At 37.3% G+C, this 23,217-nt stretch overlaps 3 protein-coding genes and 1 long non-coding RNA gene across 4 annotated transcripts; 2 read left to right on the top strand and 2 right to left on the bottom strand.

Moving 5' to 3' along the window:
- Positions 1 to 5,969: 5,969 nt before the first annotated feature.
- LOC126624024 (uncharacterized) lies at positions 5,970 to 6,976 on the bottom strand. Its single transcript, XR_007623960.1, has 2 exons — positions 6,550 to 6,976; positions 5,970 to 6,492 (listed from the first exon to the last, which is right to left on the bottom strand). It is a non-coding gene; the product is annotated as an uncharacterized LOC126624024 (long non-coding RNA).
- Positions 6,977 to 10,989: 4,013 nt separating this feature from the next.
- LOC126623426 (acetylornithine aminotransferase, mitochondrial-like) lies at positions 10,990 to 13,213 on the top strand. The gene is made up of 3 exons (XM_050292317.1): positions 10,990 to 11,543; positions 11,778 to 12,212; positions 12,498 to 13,213. Exons 1-3 carry the CDS (start codon positions 11,124 to 11,126, stop codon positions 13,035 to 13,037), a joined length of 1,395 nt encoding a protein of 464 aa, XP_050148274.1. The 5' UTR covers positions 10,990 to 11,123; the 3' UTR covers positions 13,038 to 13,213.
- Positions 13,214 to 13,340: 127 nt separating this feature from the next.
- On the bottom strand, positions 13,341 to 15,527 carry LOC126623427 (uncharacterized). Its single transcript, XM_050292318.1, has 3 exons — positions 15,168 to 15,527; positions 14,623 to 14,811; positions 13,341 to 14,350 (listed from the first exon to the last, which is right to left on the bottom strand). Exons 1-3 carry the CDS (start codon positions 15,348 to 15,350, stop codon positions 13,847 to 13,849), a joined length of 876 nt encoding a protein of 291 aa, XP_050148275.1. The 5' UTR covers positions 15,351 to 15,527; the 3' UTR covers positions 13,341 to 13,846.
- A 1,300-nt stretch (positions 15,528 to 16,827) lies between these two features.
- On the top strand, positions 16,828 to 23,217 carry LOC126621889 (cyclin-T1-5-like). Its single transcript, XM_050290502.1, has 7 exons — positions 16,828 to 16,964; positions 18,219 to 18,516; positions 19,692 to 19,773; positions 20,561 to 20,695; positions 21,166 to 21,341; positions 21,419 to 21,570; positions 21,819 to 23,217. The coding sequence occupies exons 2-7, from the start codon at positions 18,314 to 18,316 to the stop codon at positions 22,871 to 22,873; spliced, it is 1,803 nt and encodes a 600-aa protein (XP_050146459.1). The 5' UTR covers positions 16,828 to 16,964; positions 18,219 to 18,313; the 3' UTR covers positions 22,874 to 23,217.

Below are 23,217 nucleotides of genomic sequence, written 5' to 3'. Positions count from 1 at the left end.
CGAGCTTTCGAGGAGGGATCGCTACGTGCACAAGTTACAACTTACAACGTGTCGAGAGAAAAGCGTCCTCGTGGCTTTTCTTATTTTTAGACCTCTTGCTAAAGGTGGTCGATCTCTGTATTTTTGTGAAGTACATATATTTTTGGTTGTCTGACTCAACAATTTACTACTCTCCCTTGATTTGTTCGATACTTAATTTCGGTAAAAGTTTTAAGTTCGATTTTTACTTACGTAAGGTTTTTCACGTGATTAAGGCAAATTTAACTAGATGAATTTCACACACATAGTGTGAGTAAATATACAAAATTAAAATATATATATATGAAAGAGAAAAATTGGAGAGAAATGTGAAAGAGAGAAGACGAGAGAGGGATCGTGTGAGTGCCATAATTTTCTTTTTCTTCAAAACTTTTTTGTATGAGATTAATTTAATGCTCGTGATTTTCTTTTTATATTTTCTTTTAATTATACATAAAACTGTATAATGATATTTTTCTTGATTTTCAGTTAATAAAGAGTGTTCTATTAATAGGTCGTATAGAATCTTATATATAGGAATATTGCACATTAAGTTTAAGTTTGAGACTCACCGAATTTCTACTATTTTATTTTTAGAATAAGGATATTCTAATTTAAGAAGTGAAAGATTAGGCTAGGCCAACTAATGTCATCCAATAACTATGTCGAATTCAACACAAATAAATATAATATGTTACTTTCGATTCATATAAGTTGAACATGAAAACTCTCACCATCCAAAGTGAAAGGACTAGATACACTCTTTACACATCTTATTGTTTTGTGTAAGAAGAAAAAACTTAAGTATAAAATCCAACAAGAGTTTCATTCCACCGAGGTGGGGGAAGGAAACCATATATAAACGAACAACATTCTATTATGTTCATTTTTTTTCTGTTTTGTAATTTTTGTTTTGTTATATTATCTCGTACGGCTGTCAAAATTAATAGATACTCATGTACGGCAATATGCATTAATTAAGTGATATATGACGGAATCACATCAAGTGACCCAATGATAAGGTGCGGATTTCGGATACTACAATACAAAAAAAAAAAAAGGAGATCCCGTGTTCGAGGCTCCAAGTTGGCTTTGGAAGTGATATATGATGGAAAGTGTACGCTTAAATCTCTATTGAAAGTATAATAAGCTATGGCAAGTATCAATCGTAGCCCTCCTTTCTACTACTTGGTATCCTGAGAGACGGCCGGGCAACTACTTTCTCTGCATTGGAATATCAGATGGAGAGGGAGAGCTTGAAGACTCCAAAGCTAGTGAACTATGGCGCCGTAAAAAACTAAAAATTATTTTGCAAAAGATGGGAGAAGTCAGTTTACCTTTTTTCTTTGTCTTCCTTTAATTTTCTGTCACATGTGTTATCATTTTTGGTATATTTTGATAAGCATTTTAAGTCCCAATATGCCCCAGAACTTACATCACCGATGTTGTTCTTGACGTAACTACATATTAATAGGACAGGAGTTCTACTAACAAATATTAATGGATGGTGAACTTTCCACAATAAACTGTTTATTATTTTGTTATATCTTTGATGTGGAATTTTGTTTACTGTTACATATATCATCTGTCTTATGTTACGTAACAAACCAAAATTATTTAACTTTATAAACACAAAATAATCAACTGGGGATTAGTCCTACCCTTAGGGTGTATGATACTTCATACTTCAACAAAAAAATAAATAAACACAATATATTCTGTAGCGTAGCATGTGGGGCAGATAAGAAGGTCCATCACTTCCTAAATTTTGTTCCAACAATGCAATGCATGGGCTAAGCAAATCATCTTAAGTACACAATTGGACGAAATGTTTGCTTACCTTCTTTTTGTTAAAGCAGTGGCAAACACAGAGTGTATCAAGTTTTTGACCAACAAAATTTAGTTTGGCTCAATTTCAGTACAAATGCTGACATTATCAATAGAAAATTCATCGTAATTCGTCAAACAAAAAATCAAACTTGAATACAAATAAAAAAAATACGTTGTTGGAGCAAATTTGACTAAACCTACCATAAAAAGCTTTGCATGTCACGTATGTAAAACGTCAATGTGGTTTGCATGGTCTCTCATTGCATGGGGTGGGGGCTTTCAAATGAAAGTTTTACACATAAGTCAAATGGTTCACATTACCATATCTTACTGCCGACCTACATGAAATAAGCAAAAGTAAGGTGTACACCATTTGAAGTCATTGGATACTGTAATTAATCTATGTTTAATTTTTGTAGTTTGTACAATTAGGCATGTCGACTGCAATTTCCATCGTTTTCTGGTTGGATTTCCTTGTGATCTTGGAAGGTCGATTAAGAAAGCTTAATTTTCTTTGCTAATAAATATTGACTTAATTTGGAAATATAGAATTAGACAAATTATTGAGCATGCATACTTTGATTTTTGGAAAAATAACATGATGTAGCTTTTCGCCCAATGAGGTTTGATTTTTACATGTTTACACCTAAGGTCTCATTGGGTTTGCTGACTTGGAAGGAAAAGCAAGACAGTTCATAGAAACAAATGCAAAAAACTATGATAGTTATCTTTACGTGTTTGGAGAAAATTAACGTTCGACTCATATTGACTAGAACTCAATAACAATATATATCTTATTAACAAGTTCAGTACCTTTACAGGTGGTTTCATTGTAGTAGCGTAGACTTTATCATGGTTATGTTGGCCGTTGCAAAAGAAAACTATACTTCATTTAAGAACTTTTTAGTATGTTAAAAACCTACAAGGTACATTATACTTCATAGTTTTTAACTGTTGGATATTTAATTAAAATATAATAACTAAGATTAAACGGAGCTTAATATAATTTGATTCGATTGAGAAATCCAAATTTTGCTTCTTTTTGTTGTGATTAATTTACAAATTTTTAAAAATCTTTTTGGCACCTTTTGCAAATTTGTTGACCAATAAGTGATCTCTGCAGGGTAAATACCATGAAAATTGAACCTAAGTTAACTGGATTTCAAACTTGGCAGTTGAAGTAAACCACAAGAGACAAGACTCCAATCCGCATAAAACAAAGAGGAATTATTATGGGATTTGGACAGATGGGAAAAATACTTGAATTTATGGGATTTTGGTGGCCATCGTAACTGCAGCCTTCTGATTTGGTACACTGCCAACCTTTTAGACTTCATTTAGGATACATTGTCCCTTTTGGTTGTCAAGTTAATAAATTGGATGAGAAGTAGATTATTTGACTCGTCTTCCTTTAATTTAACCATGAATTTATGACTAGTTCAGGCTGAGATTTCTTTTTAGGGAAAATGTTCTATAGCAGCCAATATCTGATTTTAGTGGCATGTACAGTCTAATAAATGGTTGTCACGTTTAAAAGTTGTACTACTTGTTCAATAGATATTTATCATGTGGTGTTTTTTATTACACTATTTTTTTCGTGCAAAACGGTAATCAGAATAACTAATTATTATTACAATTTAATGGTATTCTTCTTCAGTAATAAATTAAAAGTATCATGTTTGACTTACATGAATGATGAAAATATATTATATATGTATTTTGTTAGATACCTAATTTATAAATGATTCATTATGTCACTTAGCTCACCGCTTATTTTATTTTATTTTTTAGAGAATGTTATTAACATTCCTAAAATTTCATTTGGCACTCCAAACTTTCTATAATTAAAAAAAAAGGGTAAATTACATAGTAGCCCCTCAGGTTTGAGGTCTATTGCAATCTTATACAACATCTTTAAAACATGTCACTTTCATACCTCAAGTACTATTTTATTTCAATTTCATACAACCGTTAGATTTTCCATTCATGGATCTGTTAAATGCTGACGTGGCTGCCAAATGTCTGCCACGTGGCAAATAAAATAATTTTTTTAATTTTTTTTTTAAAACCTGAAATTGGAAGAAGAAAAAAAAAAGAAAGAAAGTGACCGAACCCAGAAGAAGAAGAGAAGAAGAAAGAGGAGGGAGGAGAAAGAAGAAGAAGAAGAAAAAAAAAGAAAAAAAAAAAAAGGGGTCCGAACCCAGAAGAAGGAGGAAGGAGAAGGAAGATGAGGAGGAGGAGGAGGAAGAAGAAGAAGAAGAAGAAGAAGAAAAAAAAGAGGGACCGAACCCAGAAAAATGAGGAAGAAGAAGAAGAAGAGAAGAAGAAAGAGGAGGAGGATGAGGAAGAAGAAGAAGAAGAAGAAAAAAAAAAAGAAAAAAAAAAGGGACCGAACCCAGAAGAAGGAGTAAGAAGAAGAAGAGAAGAAGAAAGATGAGGGAGGAGAAAGAAGAATAAGAGAAGAAGAAAGAGGAGGGAGGAGAAAGAAGAAGAATAAGAAGAAAAAAAAAAAAAAAAAAAAAGGGGTCCGAACCCAGAAGAAGGAGGAAGAAGAAGAAAGAGGAGGAGGAGGAGGAGGAAGAAGAAGAAAAAAAAAAGGGGACCGAACCCAGAAAAGGAGGAAGAAGAAGAAGAGAAGAAGAAAGAGGAGGAGGATGAGGAAGAAGAAGAAAAAAAAAAAAAAGAAAGGGACCGAACCCAGAAGAAGAAGGAGGAAGAAGAAGAAGAGAAGAAGAAAGAGGAGGAGGAGGGAGAAGAAGAAGAAGGAAAAAAAAAAAAAAAAAGCGAAAAAAAAAAGGGTCCGAACCCAGAAGAAGAAGAAAGCGAAAGAGAAGAAGAAGAAGAAGAAGAATAAGAAGAAAGAATAAGAGAAGAAGAATAAGAAGAAAGAATAAGTGGCAGATATGTTTTTTTTTTTTAATTAAAAAAATATTTTATTTGCCACGTGACAGACATTTGGCAGCCACGCATTATATATGTGGCAGCCACGTCAGCATTTAACAGATCCATTGATGGAAAATCTAACGGTTGTATGAATGAGGTATGAAAGTGAAATGTTTTAAAGATGTTGTATAAGATTGCAATAGACCTCAAACCTGAGGGGCTACTATGTAATTTACCCTAAAAAAACACTTATGAATAGTGTAGAATGAAATTTTTAGAATGTTAATAACAGTTCCCATAAAAAATACACTTATAAAAAATGTAGAATGAAATTTTTAGAATGTTAATAACCGTTTCCATTTTTTATTATCCCCTCGTCAGTGCAAAAGGCTAATCAGAATGAGTTGGAAGTTCATGAGTGTTTATATGGTGACAACTGACAAAGCTGCTCATGGGCTTCACATATGGACTTGGCCTTCTACCTACGCTGACTAACATTCATTGAAGTCTAAAAAGTTCCGGAAAATAATGAAATGACTCAGTTTAATGAGTCCTAAACTATACTAGTAGAAAATTAACAATTAGGGTGCGTTTGTTGCACCGGCCTGTCTCAGACTGGACTAGCTTCAGAGACTAAACTGAATTGGTTTAGACTAGACTAAGGGCTGGTTTGGTATTGCTGTGCTTTGAAAAAAAGCTGCTGTGAGAATAAGCGGCTGTGCTGTGAGAATAAGCGGCTGTGAAATAAATCAGCAGAGCGTTTGGTAAACTTTTTTGTAAAAAAGCTTTTGGAAAAAAAAGTAATCTGATAGTGGGTCCTTTCATTAAAGGAGCACTGTAGCTCCATGTGCTTTGAAAAAAAACCAGTTTTCCAAAGCTACAAATAGCAGCTTCAGCTTTTTCTTTTGATTTCAACTTATTCTCACAGCAGCTTCCAAAATAAGCCCTTTTTTTTCAGTTTACCAAACACCTAAAACCCTCACAGCTTTTTTTCATAGGTGCTTTTTTTTTAAGCACCTCACTCCCAAACTAGGTCTAAGCTGGACTAATTTAGTGAACCGTTTGGTGCAGTGTCGGACTAAGAAGCAATATAACAACAAAATTTTATACAAATACCAAAAAATTGAACCACAACATCAACATTCTGCCAAATCCAAATCCTAACATCCAAATTCCAGAAAAATCATAACTAGATGATCACCACTCCGGAAAAATCAAATCTTTCACTTATATGTGCATGACCAAAAAATCAATTTGAAAACCTCATATTACATTTTACAACCCAGAATTGAATCTTTCCAATGAATCAAGAGAACCCAAATACCCCACAGAACAAAAAATTCAACCCAATAGAAGCAGAATGTAGTCAGCAGCAAGCAAACCACAATCAAATATTTCCAGATCGAGAAGATATCCATTGCTGCATTACGTTACATGAACTTTGAGCATCTGGTCATCTCACGGTTATGGAATGGTAGGAAACCCATCTGAGTCTGCAACCTCGACGGCAACCACGGCCTTTGAGCAACGATTTGATATATAGTAATATATAATTCATTCAAACCCATATATAGAATATGACAAATTAAAATTGCTATCCCAATTCTCAAACATACATATATATATATATATATATATATATATGTATGTATGTTATAATCTCAAGCAACTCCATCAACAATCCCAAATCAATATTCACAACTTAGAATCAAGTGAAACGAACTAATAGAATTTCAGGTGATTCTTCCAAGTTTTTCTCACCTTTTTTTTTTCATCAAACTAATAGAATTTCAGGTGATTCTTTCGAGTTTTTCTCACCTTTTTTTTTCATCAAAGAATTGAAGATTCTTCTGCAAATTTGCATGTTTGAATTGAATTTGGGGATTTGAGTACTGGGTAAATTTGAATATGTCAAGCTATCTTTTTTTGTCTAACGGCGAGGGCCCAAGTGAGCTCAAACAAATCGGACGACGGCGAGAGCGGGACCTTCCTCGAAGGTTTGCAGCAAAGGAGTCATTGTTGGAGCTCTATGCAACTGCAATTTGGTCAGGTCATCGAGAATATCGCTGTAGTTCTCTCGAATTAGAAACGAGGGAATGGTCTTGGTGTGGTGTTGTGATCTCGTTGGAGAGAGGACGCAACGCAGACGAAGCAAAGTCTTTGTAGAGGGAAGACGCCAAGCGGCGCAAAAGAGATGAAGCAGGTCTTAGCAGTCCCGTGGTTTTCAGGGGGCTTTGTAAAGACGACCTAACGAGGGAGATAGTCCACACGAGTCCGGGCTAGTCTCATTTAAGTTAGTCCCTAAGCATACCAAACATGGGACAATAATCCTAGCCAATCCAGTCCCACTTAAGAAGGTGAAACAAACACCCCCTTAAAGTACTATTTCAAAAGCAATATTACGTAGAACAGTCATATCATGTGTTACTATGGCCAAACGATCAAACTCGAGACTTTATATGTTTGTATATCACCCATACCCACTTTTTATGCCCGTGTAAGAGGCACCACATGAGTATACGCCACAACGAAATTTCTCTCAATATCTTGACCCAAATTTGCCAAACTCAACTATATTGTAAGTTTACAACAATTTGAGGAAAACGTCTAAATTTTTTGGGTTTGAGTAAAATGTGGAACATGCATTTGAAGTTTTAATCGATTGCAGAACTTGCACTAATCAGCAATTCCTTCTTCCTATCCCGTTCCTTCTTCCTCTGTCCGGGTCTAACTGTTGGAAAAAATTAGTATCTTATATGATTATAGTTAGTTTGATATATGGGATTATACCATCCGAATTAAGATTTCTAGGTTTTACTTTCTATAAATATAGCTTATAGTTTAGTATGAATAACAAGTTAGTTACGATGTGGCCTCTTAAGATTTTGTAGCTATTTTGACATTCTTGTCTATTAATAATATTCTTATTATTTTGTAGTCATATTTGTTCCGCACTATGATATTCAACTTGATATCAGAGTAGGTTTGATCTTTCGGGATTTATTTTGCTCTTGTATCAATGTTGTTTGTTTGATATTAGTTTTCAGTATTAGTTTTTGAAAAAAAAAATTGAGTATGTTTGCTCGGAACCACTTGCAGGTCCCTGCATACCCGAAACCCCAGCCAATAACCGCCGCTTCAAACTTGTCGTGCCTAGTTTTTCTGCAATCTGCCGCTGCTATTGACCGAAGCCTAGAAACGTACCCACATCGCCGCCACGCCCAACATACCCGCCTATCGCCCATATTGCCATCCACTGATGCACTCCCTGTACACGCATCCTTGCCGCCGCTCTGATCTGCACCCTGTTGTTGTCCCATTAGGCACAAAATCCGCAGGTGCTCCTACCTATAGACCCATGTTCTGCAAACCAGTCTGTGCTTTGTAGAAGTTAAGGAAAGAAAAGAAGAAAAAGGAAAGAAAAAAAAAAGGAACGGGTGAAAGGAAAATGTCAGAACAAAAAAAAATTGTTGAGGTTTCGACCCACACGGGTAAAGAGGAAAAATGGGTTGTGGGCTGTTTGCCAGCCATTTTTTGGTTTGATGTCTTTGAGGCTCACATGAGTTGTTGGCTTGTTTGAGATTGTTTTGTGACAGTCATTCAAGTGCTTAGAATTGTGACCACTAGAGTGATAGTGTTTATGTTTGTTCATTCATTGATACAATTGAGATATGGAAATCTCGTCCATTTAGTGATAGGTTCTTTCTATACTCTTAACACTAGCCAATTTGAATTAGAATCAGTTTGCTAGCCAGAATTAGCTTGCCAACAAGAATCAATTTGCCAATCCAGTCAAGTTTGCTTGCTTGCTAGTCCACCTAACGGAGCCAATCTGCATCTGCTTGTTTGCAAACCCATGTCCTATACCGCTATGAGTTTGACGGTTTTTAGTATATGGGCTTAGCCCATCAGAATTAGGGTTTCTAGGTTTTGCTTTTTATAAATATAGTTTATAATTTAGTATGATTAACAAATTAGTCACGATGTAGCCTGTTAAGGTTTTGTAGCCGTTTCGGTATTCTTGTCTATTAATAATATTCTTATTATTTTGTAATCATGTTTGTTCCGCCCTATGTATTCAACTTCAACACCTCTCTCTAGTTGGGTGGAGTTAGGCTATTATCCTTCCTATCGATAATGGTCTAATTTTGTATCTCCTACACTATTGAGCGTGTTGGTCGTGTTCACGGTGGTGGTAGTTCGGGTGAACATGTGGTTTGATTTGTAAGTGGTTTGATTCGAATATCTGAAGCCATTGAGGCTTTCTATCGGTTGGATTGTGTTTGATGAGGCACACCCTTTGAAAGCTTCAACTCGATCCTTTAGTTTTGGGTTTGTGCATTACAACACAATGCCTTTCATTACGGTGAAGTACATGGCCTCTAAGTTGAGGCCTTTGCCATTGCCATAGGAAATTTGATGCACACTTGCTGTAACATCCCATATCGCTTAGGGGAATGGATTCTATAAGCCTTATATGTATATTCCCATCTCTACCTAGCACGAGGCCTTTTGGGAGCTCATTGGCTTCGAGTTCCGTAAGAACTCTGAAGTTAAGCGAGTTCGCGCAAAAGCATTCTCAGGATGGGTGACTAACTGGGAAGTTCTCGTGTGAGTTCCCAGAACAAAACCATGAGGGCGTGGTCGGGGACCTAAAGCGGACAATATCGTGCTATAGTGGAGTTGAGCCCGAGATGTGGTGGGGGCCCAGGCGGGGATGTGACACTTGCCCAAATAGTTGCTTCAATATAAGGATTGTTGCTTCAATTTGCTGTGTTGCAATCCATGTGGCCTTAGTGTCCACAAATCTTATCTTTTTTCACAATCGGCGGAAACCTTTGGCGGCTGTTGGTGCTAAAGATTTTATGCAGGTTACCTTGGGCTCTTGGTGGCAGGGATGACGACGATGTCCACAGTGGCTCTGTCGTGTCGTGGGATCTGCAACCTCTGTTGTCCTTGCTACCCACACACCCACGTGGTCCTGCAGTCCACGCCTCCTACCATGTTTGTATCATGTCTTCCTTGTGGACACACTTATGGACATTTCATCAGCTTTAGTTAAGTTTGGCTTTAGTTAAGTTTTAAGATTTTTTTTTTTTTTTTGTAGCACTTTGAGTGGGTTAGATTAGTAGGTTTTGTGTTGCTCTTATGATCTGATTGTGTCGCTTATGTGATTTATGTGGCTTCGTTGTTGATAACTTTATGTCAGGGTACCGGTGTTAGGACTGTCACGTCTACCATCTTTTTGACAGTTTTACACGAGACTCTTGTTTGTGTTGGTTTATTGTGATAGTCGTATAGGGGTTTAAAATCTTTGCATCTTGTGCGAACTACCTCCAAATCAAGAAATTGTATCCATCTATTACCTCTTGTATTTGGTTGTTCTTAATAATGAAACACACTATGCTTCTATCAAATAAAAAAAATACTTAATCTGAGCGGAATGTCACATTGCTGAGTTGCCAACATCCTGCATTGAGTGCCTTATATCCGATTAGCGTGCCGAAAATGCTAAAATTTTTGGGATTGTAGCTATACTAATCATTTGCCTAAGCAATCATGCAAATACATTTGTGAAATCTGAACACTTCGACTTTGTACGAGTTATGGGGGTCGGTTTTGTAGGTCATTCCGATAGTGCCGTTGGTGCACTTGATGTAAAATCTGGACACGTTGATTTTCCCCAAATAGCTTTCTCTTTGCGGGAATTGAAATTTGGTGTCTTTTGGACATGGAATTTCCTAAACAAAGAGTCCACAACTTCTTAATACTTAAAAAAAAAAAAAAATGCTATTAGTACTTCCAAAATTTTATTTTATTTTTTTTATAAATGTATTTTTCTTTTTAATTATAGAAAATTTGGAGTACGAATTGAGATTTTTAGAGTGCCAATAACAATTCAAAAAAAAAAAACAAAAAAAAATTGTTCAACTAATTAAAGAACAAATTAAGAAACCAACACATAAATTTTAATTTTGAAATTTACAATAATATTTTTAATTGATAAATAAAGAAATGTTGACGTGGCCTAAGGGAAGGGATCCTCTCTGGTTCTTTTCTCCTAATCTACCAAATTAGGGAAGTTGAAATTTTTTTAAATGACTGAAATTATTATAACTTTTAAAGGTTTGTAGTCGTTAAATCAAATTTTAACGGTATAAATTTCTAAACCCCTTGCCGTGGCCTAATGCCTAGTGTCTTAATCGAAATCCTAAAAGGCACTTATGTCTGGTAAAAAAAAAAAACTTTTTAAGTTTTGAGCGTTTAAATCTAATTTAGCCCTTTCCTATTGGGATCCTGAGTTTCTGACCCAATTTCCTACCCTCTCTCCCCCGGCCAAGCCTCCTCCGCCGCCGCCCCCGGGATTCCACACCTTCTCCATCCTCTCCAGTATGTCTTCCCTTCACGTTTCCCCAAACACCATTTCTCAGACTCTCAATCTCCGCGGTCGATTCAGCCCCAACTTAGGCAGGGAAGTCCGACTAATCAACGTCCGGAGACCGGTCACTGGCTGCCTCAGCGTGGACGTGGAAGCACCCGATACCACCTCAAAACTAGAGATTTTGAAGAGCAACGAGGTTATGGAGATGGAGGCAAAGGTCCTGCTGCAGACCTACGCGAGGACTCCAGTGGTGCTCACCAGTGGCAAAGGTTGTAAATTGTACGACACCGAGGGGCGAGAGTATTTGGACCTGAGCTCGGGGATCGCGGTGAACGCGCTCGGCCATGGCGACGAGGACTGGTTGAAGGCTGTGGTTGATCAGGCCGGAACCCTCACTCACGTCAGCAATCTCTACTATTCGATCCCTCAGGTTTGCCCTTTATCAACTTGGATTCTATTGCTTGTTTGGTTGCCGAGAAAGTGTGGGAAAATTGTAAAAGATTGCATTTTGTGCATGAACGGCGTCGTTAGTATGGTTTTGGACTTGTGGGTATCGCTTGGTTGCCGAGAAAGTGTAGGAAAAATGTGAAAGATTGCATTTTGCGTCTAAACGGCGTCGTTAACTCTGATTATGGACTTATGGGAATTGGTTGGTGTGTTGTAGGTGGAGCTGGCAAAGCGTCTGGTGGGTGCTAGTTTTGCAGACCGTGTGTTTTTCACGAATTCCGGAACCGAAGCGAACGAAGCAGCCATTAAATTTGCAAGGAAGTTTCAGAGACATGCTCACTCTGATGCGAAAGAGCCGGCCACGAGCTTCATATCTTTCACAAACAGCTTCCATGGGAGGACCATGGGCGCTCTTGCCTTGACTAGCAAAGAGCATTACAGGTCCCCTTTTGAGCCTGTCATGCCTGGAGTCACGTTTGTGGAGTATGGAAATATACAGGCTACCAAAGAACTGATTCAGCCTGGAAAGACTGCCGCTGTTTTCGTTGAGCCGATTCAGGGTGAAGGGGGAATTTACAGTGCTTCAAAGGAGTTTCTGCAGTTTCTCCGTACTGCTTGTGATGATGCCGGTGCTCTTCTGGTATTTGACGAGGTAAGCAGCAGCTATTTGAACAAACTAGATGGTGTTTTTGTGCTGGCTTCTCTTGTTAACATTAGCACACTATAGTTTTATGGTTTATGCAAAATGGTTCTGACTTGGTTTGGTTAGGTTGGTAATTGCACTGGATGATTTGGTTTCATTGATCCCTTGGATAATGGTCGTTATGACCTCGACCCATCGTCACATTGAAAATTTCACTAGTAAATGTGTTGTATTTCCCCTTTTCCAACATGAAATATGAATTCTCGCATGATGCGTCTGATTATCTTGTATTAGATTCAATGTGGATTAGGTCGAACTGGCCATCTCTGGGCGCATGAGGCTTACGGTGTATTCCCAGATATCATGACACTGGCTAAGCCACTTGCTGGAGGACTTCCCATCGGAGCTGCATTGATGACTGAAAGAGTTGCTTCCGCCATAGCTTTTGGTGACCACGGAAGTACGTTTGCCGGTGCACCTCTTATCTGTAGTGCTGCCCTTGCCGTTTTTGAAAAAATATCCGATCACAATTTTTTGAATAGTGTCAGTAAGAAAGGTCTCTACTTCAAAAACATCTTAAAACAGAAGCTGGGAGGGAACCCACATGTTCGAGAAATACGTGGTCTCGGGCTTATTATCGGAATTGAATTGGATGTCTCTGCCTCACCCATTCTGGATGCATGTCGAAACTCTGGCCTGTTGATATTGACTGCTGGAAAAGGCAATGTTCTGAGGCTCGTACCTCCATTGATCATAACCGAGCAAGAGCTTGATGTTGCAGCCGACATTCTGTCTCAAGCTTTGCCAGTACTTGATGAAACTAACTCAAAATAGGAGGATGAAAATTGCATTTTGGTAGATGCTGCTTCTCAAGGTATTGTGTTGATATTATTGTAATTTTGTTGCTCTTACGGCGTAGTTTGTTATTAGTAATCACTCGATCTTGAAACTGTCTGCTAGAAATAAAAAATGTGGTGAAATTTCATCTAGTATGGTTCCTTTTGGGTTGAGTTTTCTTGTTATTTGGGTTCTGCCTCAAGTTTCCACAAAATTTCTCTCTTTTCCGAAAAGAATCAAAACCGGAAATTAAGTGTTCGATTACTAATCAACAACTCCATACTACATAAGACACCAGAATGCAGTAAAGAATAAATTGAATATTGAAAGATTATATCATCTTTCAGGAAGCCAAGTTGCTTTAACCTGGAAACCTATATGTTATTTCTTACAAGCTTTGTATCAAAAATTTACGAAAGTATGTAATTACATCGCATAACAAACAATTTTACCTGACCCTGTAAGCACTAGTAAGCCGGGACAAGTTGGAATTCAACTGTTTGCAGACCGAGCCTCTGCTTATTTTTGTGCCACGGCATGAATCGTTTGAAGATTGTAGGGACTGCAGAGAGTCAAGATATCCATTGAGCCAGAGTGCTAAAATGCAGAATTCTTTTTCTTAAAATGATACACTGCCAAAGCACGCCCGGACTTCAAAGCTAGATTCTCATAGTTTTCACAAAGTTTATGCACTTGGAACTACCACAACTTTCCCATCCTGCTTACTTCACTGTGATTTTTTACTTTGTGGCTCATATGATGGCTATCGATTGTGAGTACTGTGTATATGCTCTTCAGCCTCCTCTTCACTTCACTGGCCGGACACCAACAGTTTTTACACGGAATCTATACTGAGGTTGAGAGTCTTCATCGTCATCGTCATCGTCATCATCTTCACTAGAGTCATCTTCCACTCTGTCCCACCGTGCATAGTCCAGAGAAGAGTGTCCCTTTGGCTTCGGGATTGCTTGCCATCCTTTGTCTTTTTCTTTTTCAGACGATGCCTTGACGTGCTCTGCACGAGGGGTCACAACTTCAGCTGGGGAAGTGGTCTTCATCGAGTTACCTTTTGGATCCCTTCCCTGTTGAGAAACTTCCCTGTTTACTGGTGTCGTAGGGGCAATAACATTGGCAACAGCAGTTGTCTCATTAACCTCAGGAATCTGATCCCTTCCTCCACCTGAAAATACATCTTCTTTTTCTTCGTATTGCTCCTCTTTCTCCTGATATCTATCTGGCTCTGCTTCATCCTCCTCCTCGTCTTCCTCTTCTTCTAGCTCTGCTTCGGATTCAGGTATTGGAGCAAGTGACTTTCCTCGAGCAGAAAAAATGAACTCTTTACTCACAGCCATGAAAATGACAATTGCAAATTTATGATTTCAGCACCGACTGCACTGCTGCTGCTGATGGTGATGTTCATATATGTAAATTTTTTGGAACAGCGGTGTTCATAATTGCAAACACAAACACAATGATGACTATGATGCTTATAATTCAACAAAATCTCCCAAATAACACTGAACAAGAAAATTCAACAATGTGTAAAACAATGAGAAAAGCAGAAGGAAGAAGGGCATTATACCACTTGTGTCTTTAGACGGGCTTGAAGGTTTTGATAAACTTCCGATGATGGATTTAGCTCGATAAGACGATGAACATCGAAGAGCGCCGAGTGATATTCCTTGAGGGTCACCAGGGTCTGCGCCCGCAACATCAATGCTCCAGTGTGATTGTAATCAAGCTCAAGAACTGAGGTACATTCATCTGCTGCCTAAGATATAGTCAAATGAAGTCAACCAACAAATCAATTATTTTTAATCACAACGAAATTCCTACCATCAATTCCATATTTCTTCCTGCAAATCAAAATCGAGAATCCAGAACGCGATTCTCAGCTGAACTCGTAATTAGAAAACACAAATTACTTGCCATAATCAACTCATTAAGATCAAAATTATGAAAACTGCGCAATTTTCAACTGAATAATCGTGGTTTGAACTCTCAATATCCACACTTCCGTTGCAATCATCGTTCCAAAATACGAATTGCTTGTTCTAATCAACTCATAGAGATCAAAATTTTGATAAATCTACAATTTCGTACAGCAAGAGGGAAAAAAGCGCGAACCTTTTTGAAATCGTGAAGCTTCAAGAAGCAAGCAGCTCGGTTGCTGTGGAGGGCGATCTTCTGGGGTTTGGTCCTGGCCATGGACAGGGCTTCGGTGTAAAACCCTAGCGCCTCCGAGTAGCTACCTTCCCGGTGCATCTGGTGGGCCCGCTCGATCCTGTTCACCGGCGCCGCCGACGCCATCGTGTCCTCCTCCTCCTCCGCCTCCGCCGGCCAATCTCATCCGCCGGAAATTTCACAGAATTGGTCAGTGTTCGGTTGTTATTATTGCCACCGGCAAATCAATCGGAGAGAGTGAGAGTTTCGGTCGGGGGAGATTTCGAATTGCTGATTTACAAAGCTGGAGTCTGAGACAGCGATTTTGACTTTTTATTTATTTATTTAAATTTAATGGTGTCACGTGAGCGTGGCTGCCGGCACGTGAATTCAACCTGGCAAAACGAGTGCGAGTGTGGGAGGAGTTCAAACCCGTTTGGTGGTTACAGTACTATTAACAAGAAAAACACCACCAAATTACTAATTAGTTCAATAAACAAATTTAATTAAAAAAAATCAGTATGAATATTTTTTTTGTCATTTTTTTGAAATATATTACAAGGAGAAGTTCTTAAGGCTTAACACATCATAGTGATAAAAATTAAAAGGCGTAGAGTATATACAAATAAAAGCAATCACACTATAAGTGATAAAGTGAGAAGATATTTCTCCGTTCTCTCTTCAAAAATAGAGAGAGCTAAAGGTGTGGTTCTGATGGAAAGTTGAAATGACATTTTGATTTTTGTTGAAATGCGAGAGAAGATGAAATGAGATGAAACGTTGTGTTATACTCGGTAAGGGGGTTTCAACTTCACGTAATTTGGTCATATTAGAACAATTGTAAATAAGTCAAATTTAGGTATTGTGGGCATCCCTTAAGTTAAATAACGACCTTAATGAGAGCTAGATGTGCCCTTATTTTTGTATTATGATCTTGTTTTCTTTCTGTAAATACTACTGTAGGACCCATTTTTACGTTTCATATACATTTGTTAATTTTTTATCATTAATCTTCTTCAATTTATTCCAATTTGATGGTTGAAAATTAAGAGGGTTGTGTGAAACATAGAAGTGAGTGTGTGGATAACACTACTCCAAAGGTAATGGATTAACAACAATATAGAACTTGCTTTTTCATCGAGATGCTTTGGACGCAGTTCTTGTTAACTTAGAAATAGGGAACGTGAACGTTTTGGCTCACATCCTTATACCCTCAACATTCTTTGAATTGTCACGTTGGCAAAATCACATTTAAAAAAATGGTTGGCGATGCTTTTATATTTGGAAACTTTAATGAAAAACTCTCGATACTGTTCACTTTAACGAAAAATCAAATTTTACACTACAAAATCAATTATAGTACTATTCACTTTACCATTTATTTTATCCTTCCCATTAAAACTCAAAGTTTTCAAATCCTTTTCATTAATTTTTCCTTTATATATATTTTTAGAGATTTTTAGAAACCATATTAAAGAACAAAGAAAATGACAAAAATAGAACACGTGTTACTTAATTCAAGCAAGGAGAACCTATGGGATGAGAGATCTCACGCATCTGAATGTGCCAACGTGGCAACGGTAAAATACCAATCAGAAAAATCACAAAGGAAATTGTTTTATTTTTTTTATTGGTCGCAAAAGAATTATTGAAATGTCGCAAATTATTGAAAAGAAGTCTGCACTGCATAAACCCTAAAATCCAAATTGGGAAGATTGGGTAGGATTTTGCCCTAGTGCTGCCGTCTTCGTCTATTCACAGGTAACGTTAATTTCTCCTAGCATCGGTTTCGTGCTTTTAGCTTCTGCATTCAAACTTTCCTGCTCTTCGAATTCTTCGAGCCCTTTTGAGATTATTTACGTAAATTAGCTCATTCGAAATCGTAAAAACACAAACAAAATATTGGGTTTTGTTTGTTTGGTTTGAATTATCTGTATCTGTACTTCTTTTTGTAATCTGTGGAAGTTTGGGGTTTTGGGATAATCCTCTGTTTATCTTAATTCAATTTGGAAAAATAGGCTGCAGAAAAGAAGCGGGGGTGGATTTATGGCTTAAATGGGGAAGAATATGTGTGAGTGTGTACGTGTTCTAGTTTTCGTTGGTGGGCGTTATATTTATATTTTGTGTAGTTTGATAGCTGTAATTTTGATTATACTCATAATATGGGTTTTGTTTAATTTTTTGAGTTTTCGACTTTCATGTAACCAAAGAAGTAACAAGGATACCATTCACTTCACTTGTGTACAAATTATGTTTTGCAACGATTGAGGTAGCGAAGTTGTTAATTTGTCTAGATCTTTAGAATTCCTACATGCACAATTTTGTTATTCTTTTGTTTTCAAACTTCTGATAAGAAGCTTGGTACTATTTCCGAGATAGAAATATGATATTGTTTTTATGGTTCAACTATGAGCGAAAGTGGTTCTTCTTGTCTCATGCATTGTAAGGGTGCGGTGAATTCGAGAAAATGGTGGCTTTTGATAAAGATGATTCATGTTGTGCACTACATTGTTTTCCACTAGTGTATACAGATAGGATAGCTTTTGAAGGACTTGAGAAGGATTGGAAGAACTCTAGACATTTGTAGCTTCAAATTGTCTTGCAATAGGGGCAGCATTGAATAAATCAAAGAAGGATTATGATTTTCTGTTGAATATTTAGATTGTGACATTTGTTATTATCATTTTGGTTTTGACCGGAATCATCCATATATGAATAAAGGTAAAGGAAAACACCAAATTTGACCAATATGCATCATTATGCGAGAGTAAAAGAGAAATAGAAAGATATGCAAATTCCACTGAAATGGAAGCAAAACTTTAAACTGTGGGGAAAGAACTAGAATGCTTGTTTTTGTAGGAGATACGGTGAACAAAGTAGAATATGCAGGGGGAAAATACAGCCTATTTTAGTTTATTTTTCATTTTAAACTTTGTGATTACAACTACTTTTATTTATTTTGTTTTATCTTATTTCATATAGTATTTCTGACCCATTTTGGTAAGCCATGAACAGGAATCTGGTGGACTTTGGTGATATAGTCTTTACAGTTTTCAACAACAGAAGTTGTTTATATCATTTTAATTTTAATTTGGTGAGCTGGGATACATATGGCTAGTTTTTCCCCTGCTGAAGCCACTCATCTTAAAGACATTCAGGACAGGATAGAGGAAGGATCCTGTTGGTACTTCTACAGAAAGGAAATTGAAGAAAATTCTCCATCTAGACGAGACGGCATTGACTTGAAGAAAGAGACATATTTACGCAAGTCATACTGTTCTTTTCTACAAGATTTGGGTATTAGACTTAAAGTGTGAGTTTTTGAGCATTATCTCTTATTTTGTTTTCACTTTTCCTTTGTCTCAACCAATCAAATTTCTGTCAGTTGTGATTCCGTCTTTAGTAGTATGTTTTTAATCTTAAACTAAGAATAAATCTATGTAACTCAATTGATTTTCTTTTTATTTCATTATTGGATATTGTTTAGGGCTTAGAGTTTAGGGTTTAGTCTTAGGGGATTTAGAGATCTAAATCACTTAAACCCCCTAAGAAATGCAAAGCCTTACTCAATAAACTCCAACATTCCCTACGCAATAGCTACTAAACCTTCTATCGAACAAAAAAAAAAGTAGCTGTATAAAGGAGACTCTTGTGACAAACGGATTGATCAAGTATTTGTTAATGGTTATGTATATGTAGATAAGTGTCTTGTTTAAATGTTATTCTAGAAGTGATAGTGCAGTATATATACTGCATCAATGGGTTTAATTGATAATAGTGATATAACATGATGGTGCATGTGTCTAATAAAAATTTCAAAGCATTAGTTGCTTTAGGAAAGAATTCCCTAGTGCTTTGTAGAGCACCTAACGAATTAAAAGTAGAAGAAGAAGCAGAATCATGTTTTCTTGCAACTTAACGAGTGGATGATGGGATAGTTTCAAATGCAAATTGCAAAAGCATAACCCATTTGAAATGCAGTTCAGATTGAGGATGCATTTTTGGGTGATATGAGAGCATTCTTACCTTAGGAACGTACTATGTTTGAATGCTTTCTTTAATCCTGATTTGTGTATGAATTGAATTAGGATTATTTAAGTCTTATGAGGGGAAAAAGTCTAATTGAACACATATCCAATTCATACAGTTACCTGACAAAAGAGACGTGTTGTTCTTTTAAAAAGTCAAAAGAGGTTATTATGCATGTAAGTTTAGACATAGACATATTCATATATGTTTTGAAAAAACTAGTCATCAGCACTGAAGGTAGCCAGCATGCTCGTAGTCCCTTCTAAATGGTAATTTTGAAAACAGAATTAACTTTGAGTTGAATCTTACTCAATAGCCCTGTAGGTTTGAAATCCTCATGTTAACCACTGGAATTATCATTGCCAATATTCTACCATATAGTATGTTTATATATATCTTTTATCTTGTTTTGACTCATTGGTTCAGCATGATGAAGATCCTGAATACTTTGTTATGCAGACCCCAGTTGACGATTGCAACATCCATAATTTTCTGTCATCGATTCTTTCTTCGTCAATCACACGCAAAGAATGATAGAAGGGTGAGTACTTGAAACCTGAATTCCCCACCCCCTATAGTTTGCATTGTCTATTATTCTATGTCTGAGTTAGCTTTAGACTTTTTACCTGGGGTGAACGCTCACCCATTAGTTACTACAAACTTGAAGATTCGTCTAACTTTTATTGTACTTGTGTTGCTAATAGCAAGCAAGGCAATGGGAGAATAAATTGATGTCATAAATCCATGTACCTTGCAATTTGTATAACCGAGCCATGCTTTCTATTGCACCTGTGGATTTCTGATGACTTTTATTACTGGAGCAATGGTATTAAGCCGTTTAGCACATAAATCTTATCATACAGTCAGGGGATTCTCTTATTTGTTGGAGTATACGCAATGGCTCACAAATATGCCATGATGTTCTTGAAATCCCCATTATTTAGCCTCAAGTGTGCCGTAATCCCCAGTATCTGGGTCAGGGAAAATGACCTTGTCCACCCTTTTTAAAGGATATATCTTGTTGTTTTACTTAGGTGGGATTTGGGGTGGGGGATAAAGTATTAAGGTTCATAAATGTGAAATCTGCAGGAGTCAATGTATCAAAGAACTCTTTCTCAAACTTTACATTGTCGCTATATAAAGGAAATAGCCAGACTTACTTATATCATCGCAAAGTTAAATTTAACCTTTGTATATGTGCACCTGTGGCGTACATGTGTCGTAGGAAGCAGGTAGAATTTAGGGTTTTATTAATCTTGGTATAGAAAGAAGAGTCATGGACAAATGATTAAATTTTGTTCACTAAACTCAATTCAAATGTGCCGCAGACAATCGCGACAGTGTGTATGTTTCTTGCTGGAAAGGTTGAAGAAACTCCTCGGCCATTAAAGGATGTTATCCTTGTGTCTTATGAAATTATGCACAAGAAGGATCCTAAAGCAGTACAGAGGATCAAGCAAAAGGTGTTTTACTAGAGTGTCTACCTCATATATTAAGATTTTCTTATTGATGCTATTTATCTGGTATTAACTCATTCAGATCTTTATTATTTTGAAGGTAGTCATGGTGTGCGTAACATTGTTTTTTCTGGTCTACGATACAAAGTTATCAGCTGTTTTGCCTTATTTTTTTGTTATGGAATGACATGTCAACTAAACACACCCGAGTGGTGGACTAGACATTTGCATACTTGTGTTGCAATTTTACAAAAAAAGATGTTCTACTGTTTTCTTATAAACAAAAGTTTGTTTCTTATTTAAAAAATAATGAGCTGCTAAATCTTCTAGAGTGAACTTTGATTAACTGTTATTTTCTTCCATTTATTTTGGTATTTCTTTTTGTCTGAAAATGATACTATTGCATGATCCTAGAATGTGTATTCTCTTTCTAATTCTGCTTGACTAGTGGCATAATCCAAGTTGAAATCCTGCAGGAGGTATATGAACAGCAGAAAGAATTAATTTTAATTGGTGAGAGGGTTGTTCTTGGGACTCTTGGTTTTGATCTTAATGTACTCCATCCATATAAACCCCTTGTTGAGGCGATAAAGAGATTCAAAGTAGCTCAAAATGCCCTTGCTCAAGTTGCATGGAATTTTGTTAATGATGGGTATGCTTATCATAGATCATATATGCTATTTTTGGCCCTTGTTCATTCCGTTCCTGAAATTGGAATGTGCCATGCAGACTTCGGACATCTCTATGTTTGCAATTTAAACCCCAGCACATTGCAGCTGGTGCCATTTTTCTTGCTGCCAAGTTCTTAAGAGTAAAGCTCCCGTCAGATGGCGAGACAATCTGGTGGCAAGAGTTTGACGTCACCCCACGCCAATTGGAGGGTGGGTGTCCTCATTTTTAATTCAGTAGGTGATGCTACAGAGCAATCAACAGTGTCCTTACCTTCTCACAATATCTTCATCACTCCAGATTACTCCTTTACTTGCATCCCTCTAATTATTTGTGTTACTCGATATAGATTGTAGGTTTGAGGATGAACTAAAAGAGTTTTAAATAAATTAAGAAAATTGTTAGATGATCATGTGATCGTATGGGTGTCAGCTCTAATTGTACACATTTATTTGTGCAGAAGTTAGCAATCAAATGTTGGAACTGTATGAACAAAATCGAGTTCCAGCTTCCAATCAAGTGGCAGATGGTGCAGGTAGTGGTGGCCCTCATCGGACTCCAGCCAAAGGTACAGCTAGCAATGAAGAACATGCTACAAGCAACAGTCATCTACACGCTGGAGCTACAAGGCCTGAAACCTTGAAGCCTGCATCATCTACGCCAGAACCTGAGCAGTCAGTTGTTGGAAATGATGACGGATCTCCTAGAACTACAAAATGTCGAAATAATGACTACAGAAGTACTGAAATAAAATATGATCTGGACCAGAATGTTGATGTAGAATCCAAAGATAATCAACACGCTGCACCATTGCCATCCAACCAGGAGAAGATTGGAGATTCTCAAAACGTATCAGAATTTCAGTCAGAGGGACGTGATGAAGAAGGTCAAGAAGATAATGGGAAACTTGATACAATAGAAACCCAGAAATTGAAGGACAAACAATTAGGTCAGAGCCTGGAAAATGGGCAAGGTTCACTTGGCCAGTCACCTCAGAATGTTATAAAGAAGATTGACAAAAACAAGGTGAAGGCAGCATTGGAAAAACGACGGAAGAGCCAAGGGGATATGGGTCGAAAAAAGGACTTGATGGATGAGGATGATCTGATTGAGAGGGAACTGGAAGATGGTATTGAACTGGGTTCTGGGAGTGAGAAAATCAAGGGAGACGGGAGGCAAAGCTTACCTAAGTCCTCAACTACACCAGAAAATGTGGACCTGCATCCAGGAAAACATCAAGAGGGTGTCTGGGATGATGGAACTGATCTAAATAGTGTAGAAGGTGAGGTATCTGCACTCGCTGATGGTGGCCAAGGATCTTCCATTTTAAGTGACCGCAAGAGAAAAGCAGTAACCCCTCCACTTGATGATGTAGAGAAGAAGCGGCGGCATGATTATGAACCTGGAACCCCGAACCATAATCAGTTTGATCATAAAGAAGATCACAGCAGGGCGGGCCTGGTCGGACACACTGATATGGATCACATAAGGCCAGTACAGGAAAATCCTGTCTGAGGTGGTGTGTACCGCTTGCAGTTGCTGAAGATGTCTTGATATAATCACTTGCAAGCTCTCTTCTTGTCCAAGTGTATATTGTGATTTGTTCAGAGACCGTCCTTGGTATGCTCTAATCCGTTGGCTTCGGTGCCTTTACTGACTTCTGTCTATTTCTTCCCCACCGTCATCATTTGCGGATATAAACATTGGGATGAATGCGAGGTCTACGAGACCATTTCATCTCATCTTATTCTAAGAATGTTTTTGACACTTTGTTGATGGAAATGGTTAAGTAGGGAAGAAACTTTTGGCATATTGTTGAATCCATCAATTATATAATTCAATGATTAGCAAATTGCGCA

This window comes from Malus sylvestris, chromosome 5, assembly GCF_916048215.2.
Source record: "Malus sylvestris chromosome 5, drMalSylv7.2, whole genome shotgun sequence".
Classification (NCBI taxonomy): domain Eukaryota; kingdom Viridiplantae; phylum Streptophyta; class Magnoliopsida; order Rosales; family Rosaceae; genus Malus; species Malus sylvestris.
This window is presented reverse-complemented; position numbering and strand designations above follow the sequence as displayed.

What these genes read in the sequence shown, in the direction of transcription:
- LOC126623426 (XM_050292317.1), top strand. Translation starts at nt 11,124, where the DNA reads ATGTCTTCCCTTCACGTTTCCCCAAACACCATTTCTCAGACTCTCAAT. An exon ending in TCTACTATTCGATCCCTCAG is followed by an intron (nt 11,544 to 11,777) that starts GTTTGCCCTTTA and finishes GGTGTGTTGTAG; the next exon opens with GTGGAGCTGGCAAAGCGTCT. An exon ending in CTCTTCTGGTATTTGACGAG is followed by an intron (nt 12,213 to 12,497) that starts GTAAGCAGCAGC and finishes ATCTTGTATTAG; the next exon opens with ATTCAATGTGGATTAGGTCG.
- LOC126621889 (XM_050290502.1), top strand. Translation starts at nt 18,314, where the DNA reads ATGGCTAGTTTTTCCCCTGCTGAAGCCACTCATCTTAAAGACATTCAG. An exon ending in TTGGGTATTAGACTTAAAGT is followed by an intron (nt 18,517 to 19,691) that starts GTGAGTTTTTGA and finishes TTTGTTATGCAG; the next exon opens with ACCCCAGTTGACGATTGCAA. An exon ending in TACAGAGGATCAAGCAAAAG is followed by an intron (nt 20,696 to 21,165) that starts GTGTTTTACTAG and finishes GAAATCCTGCAG; the next exon opens with GAGGTATATGAACAGCAGAA.
- LOC126623427 (XM_050292318.1), bottom strand. Translation starts at nt 15,350, where the DNA reads ATGGCGTCGGCGGCGCCGGTGAACAGGATCGAGCGGGCCCACCAGATG. An exon ending in AGCTTCACGATTTCAAAAAG is followed by an intron (nt 14,812 to 15,167) that starts GTTCGCGCTTTT and finishes ACTATATCTTAG; the next exon opens with GCAGCAGATGAATGTACCTC. An exon ending in CCCGTCTAAAGACACAAGTG is followed by an intron (nt 14,351 to 14,622) that starts GTATAATGCCCT and finishes GCTCGAGGAAAG; the next exon opens with TCACTTGCTCCAATACCTGA.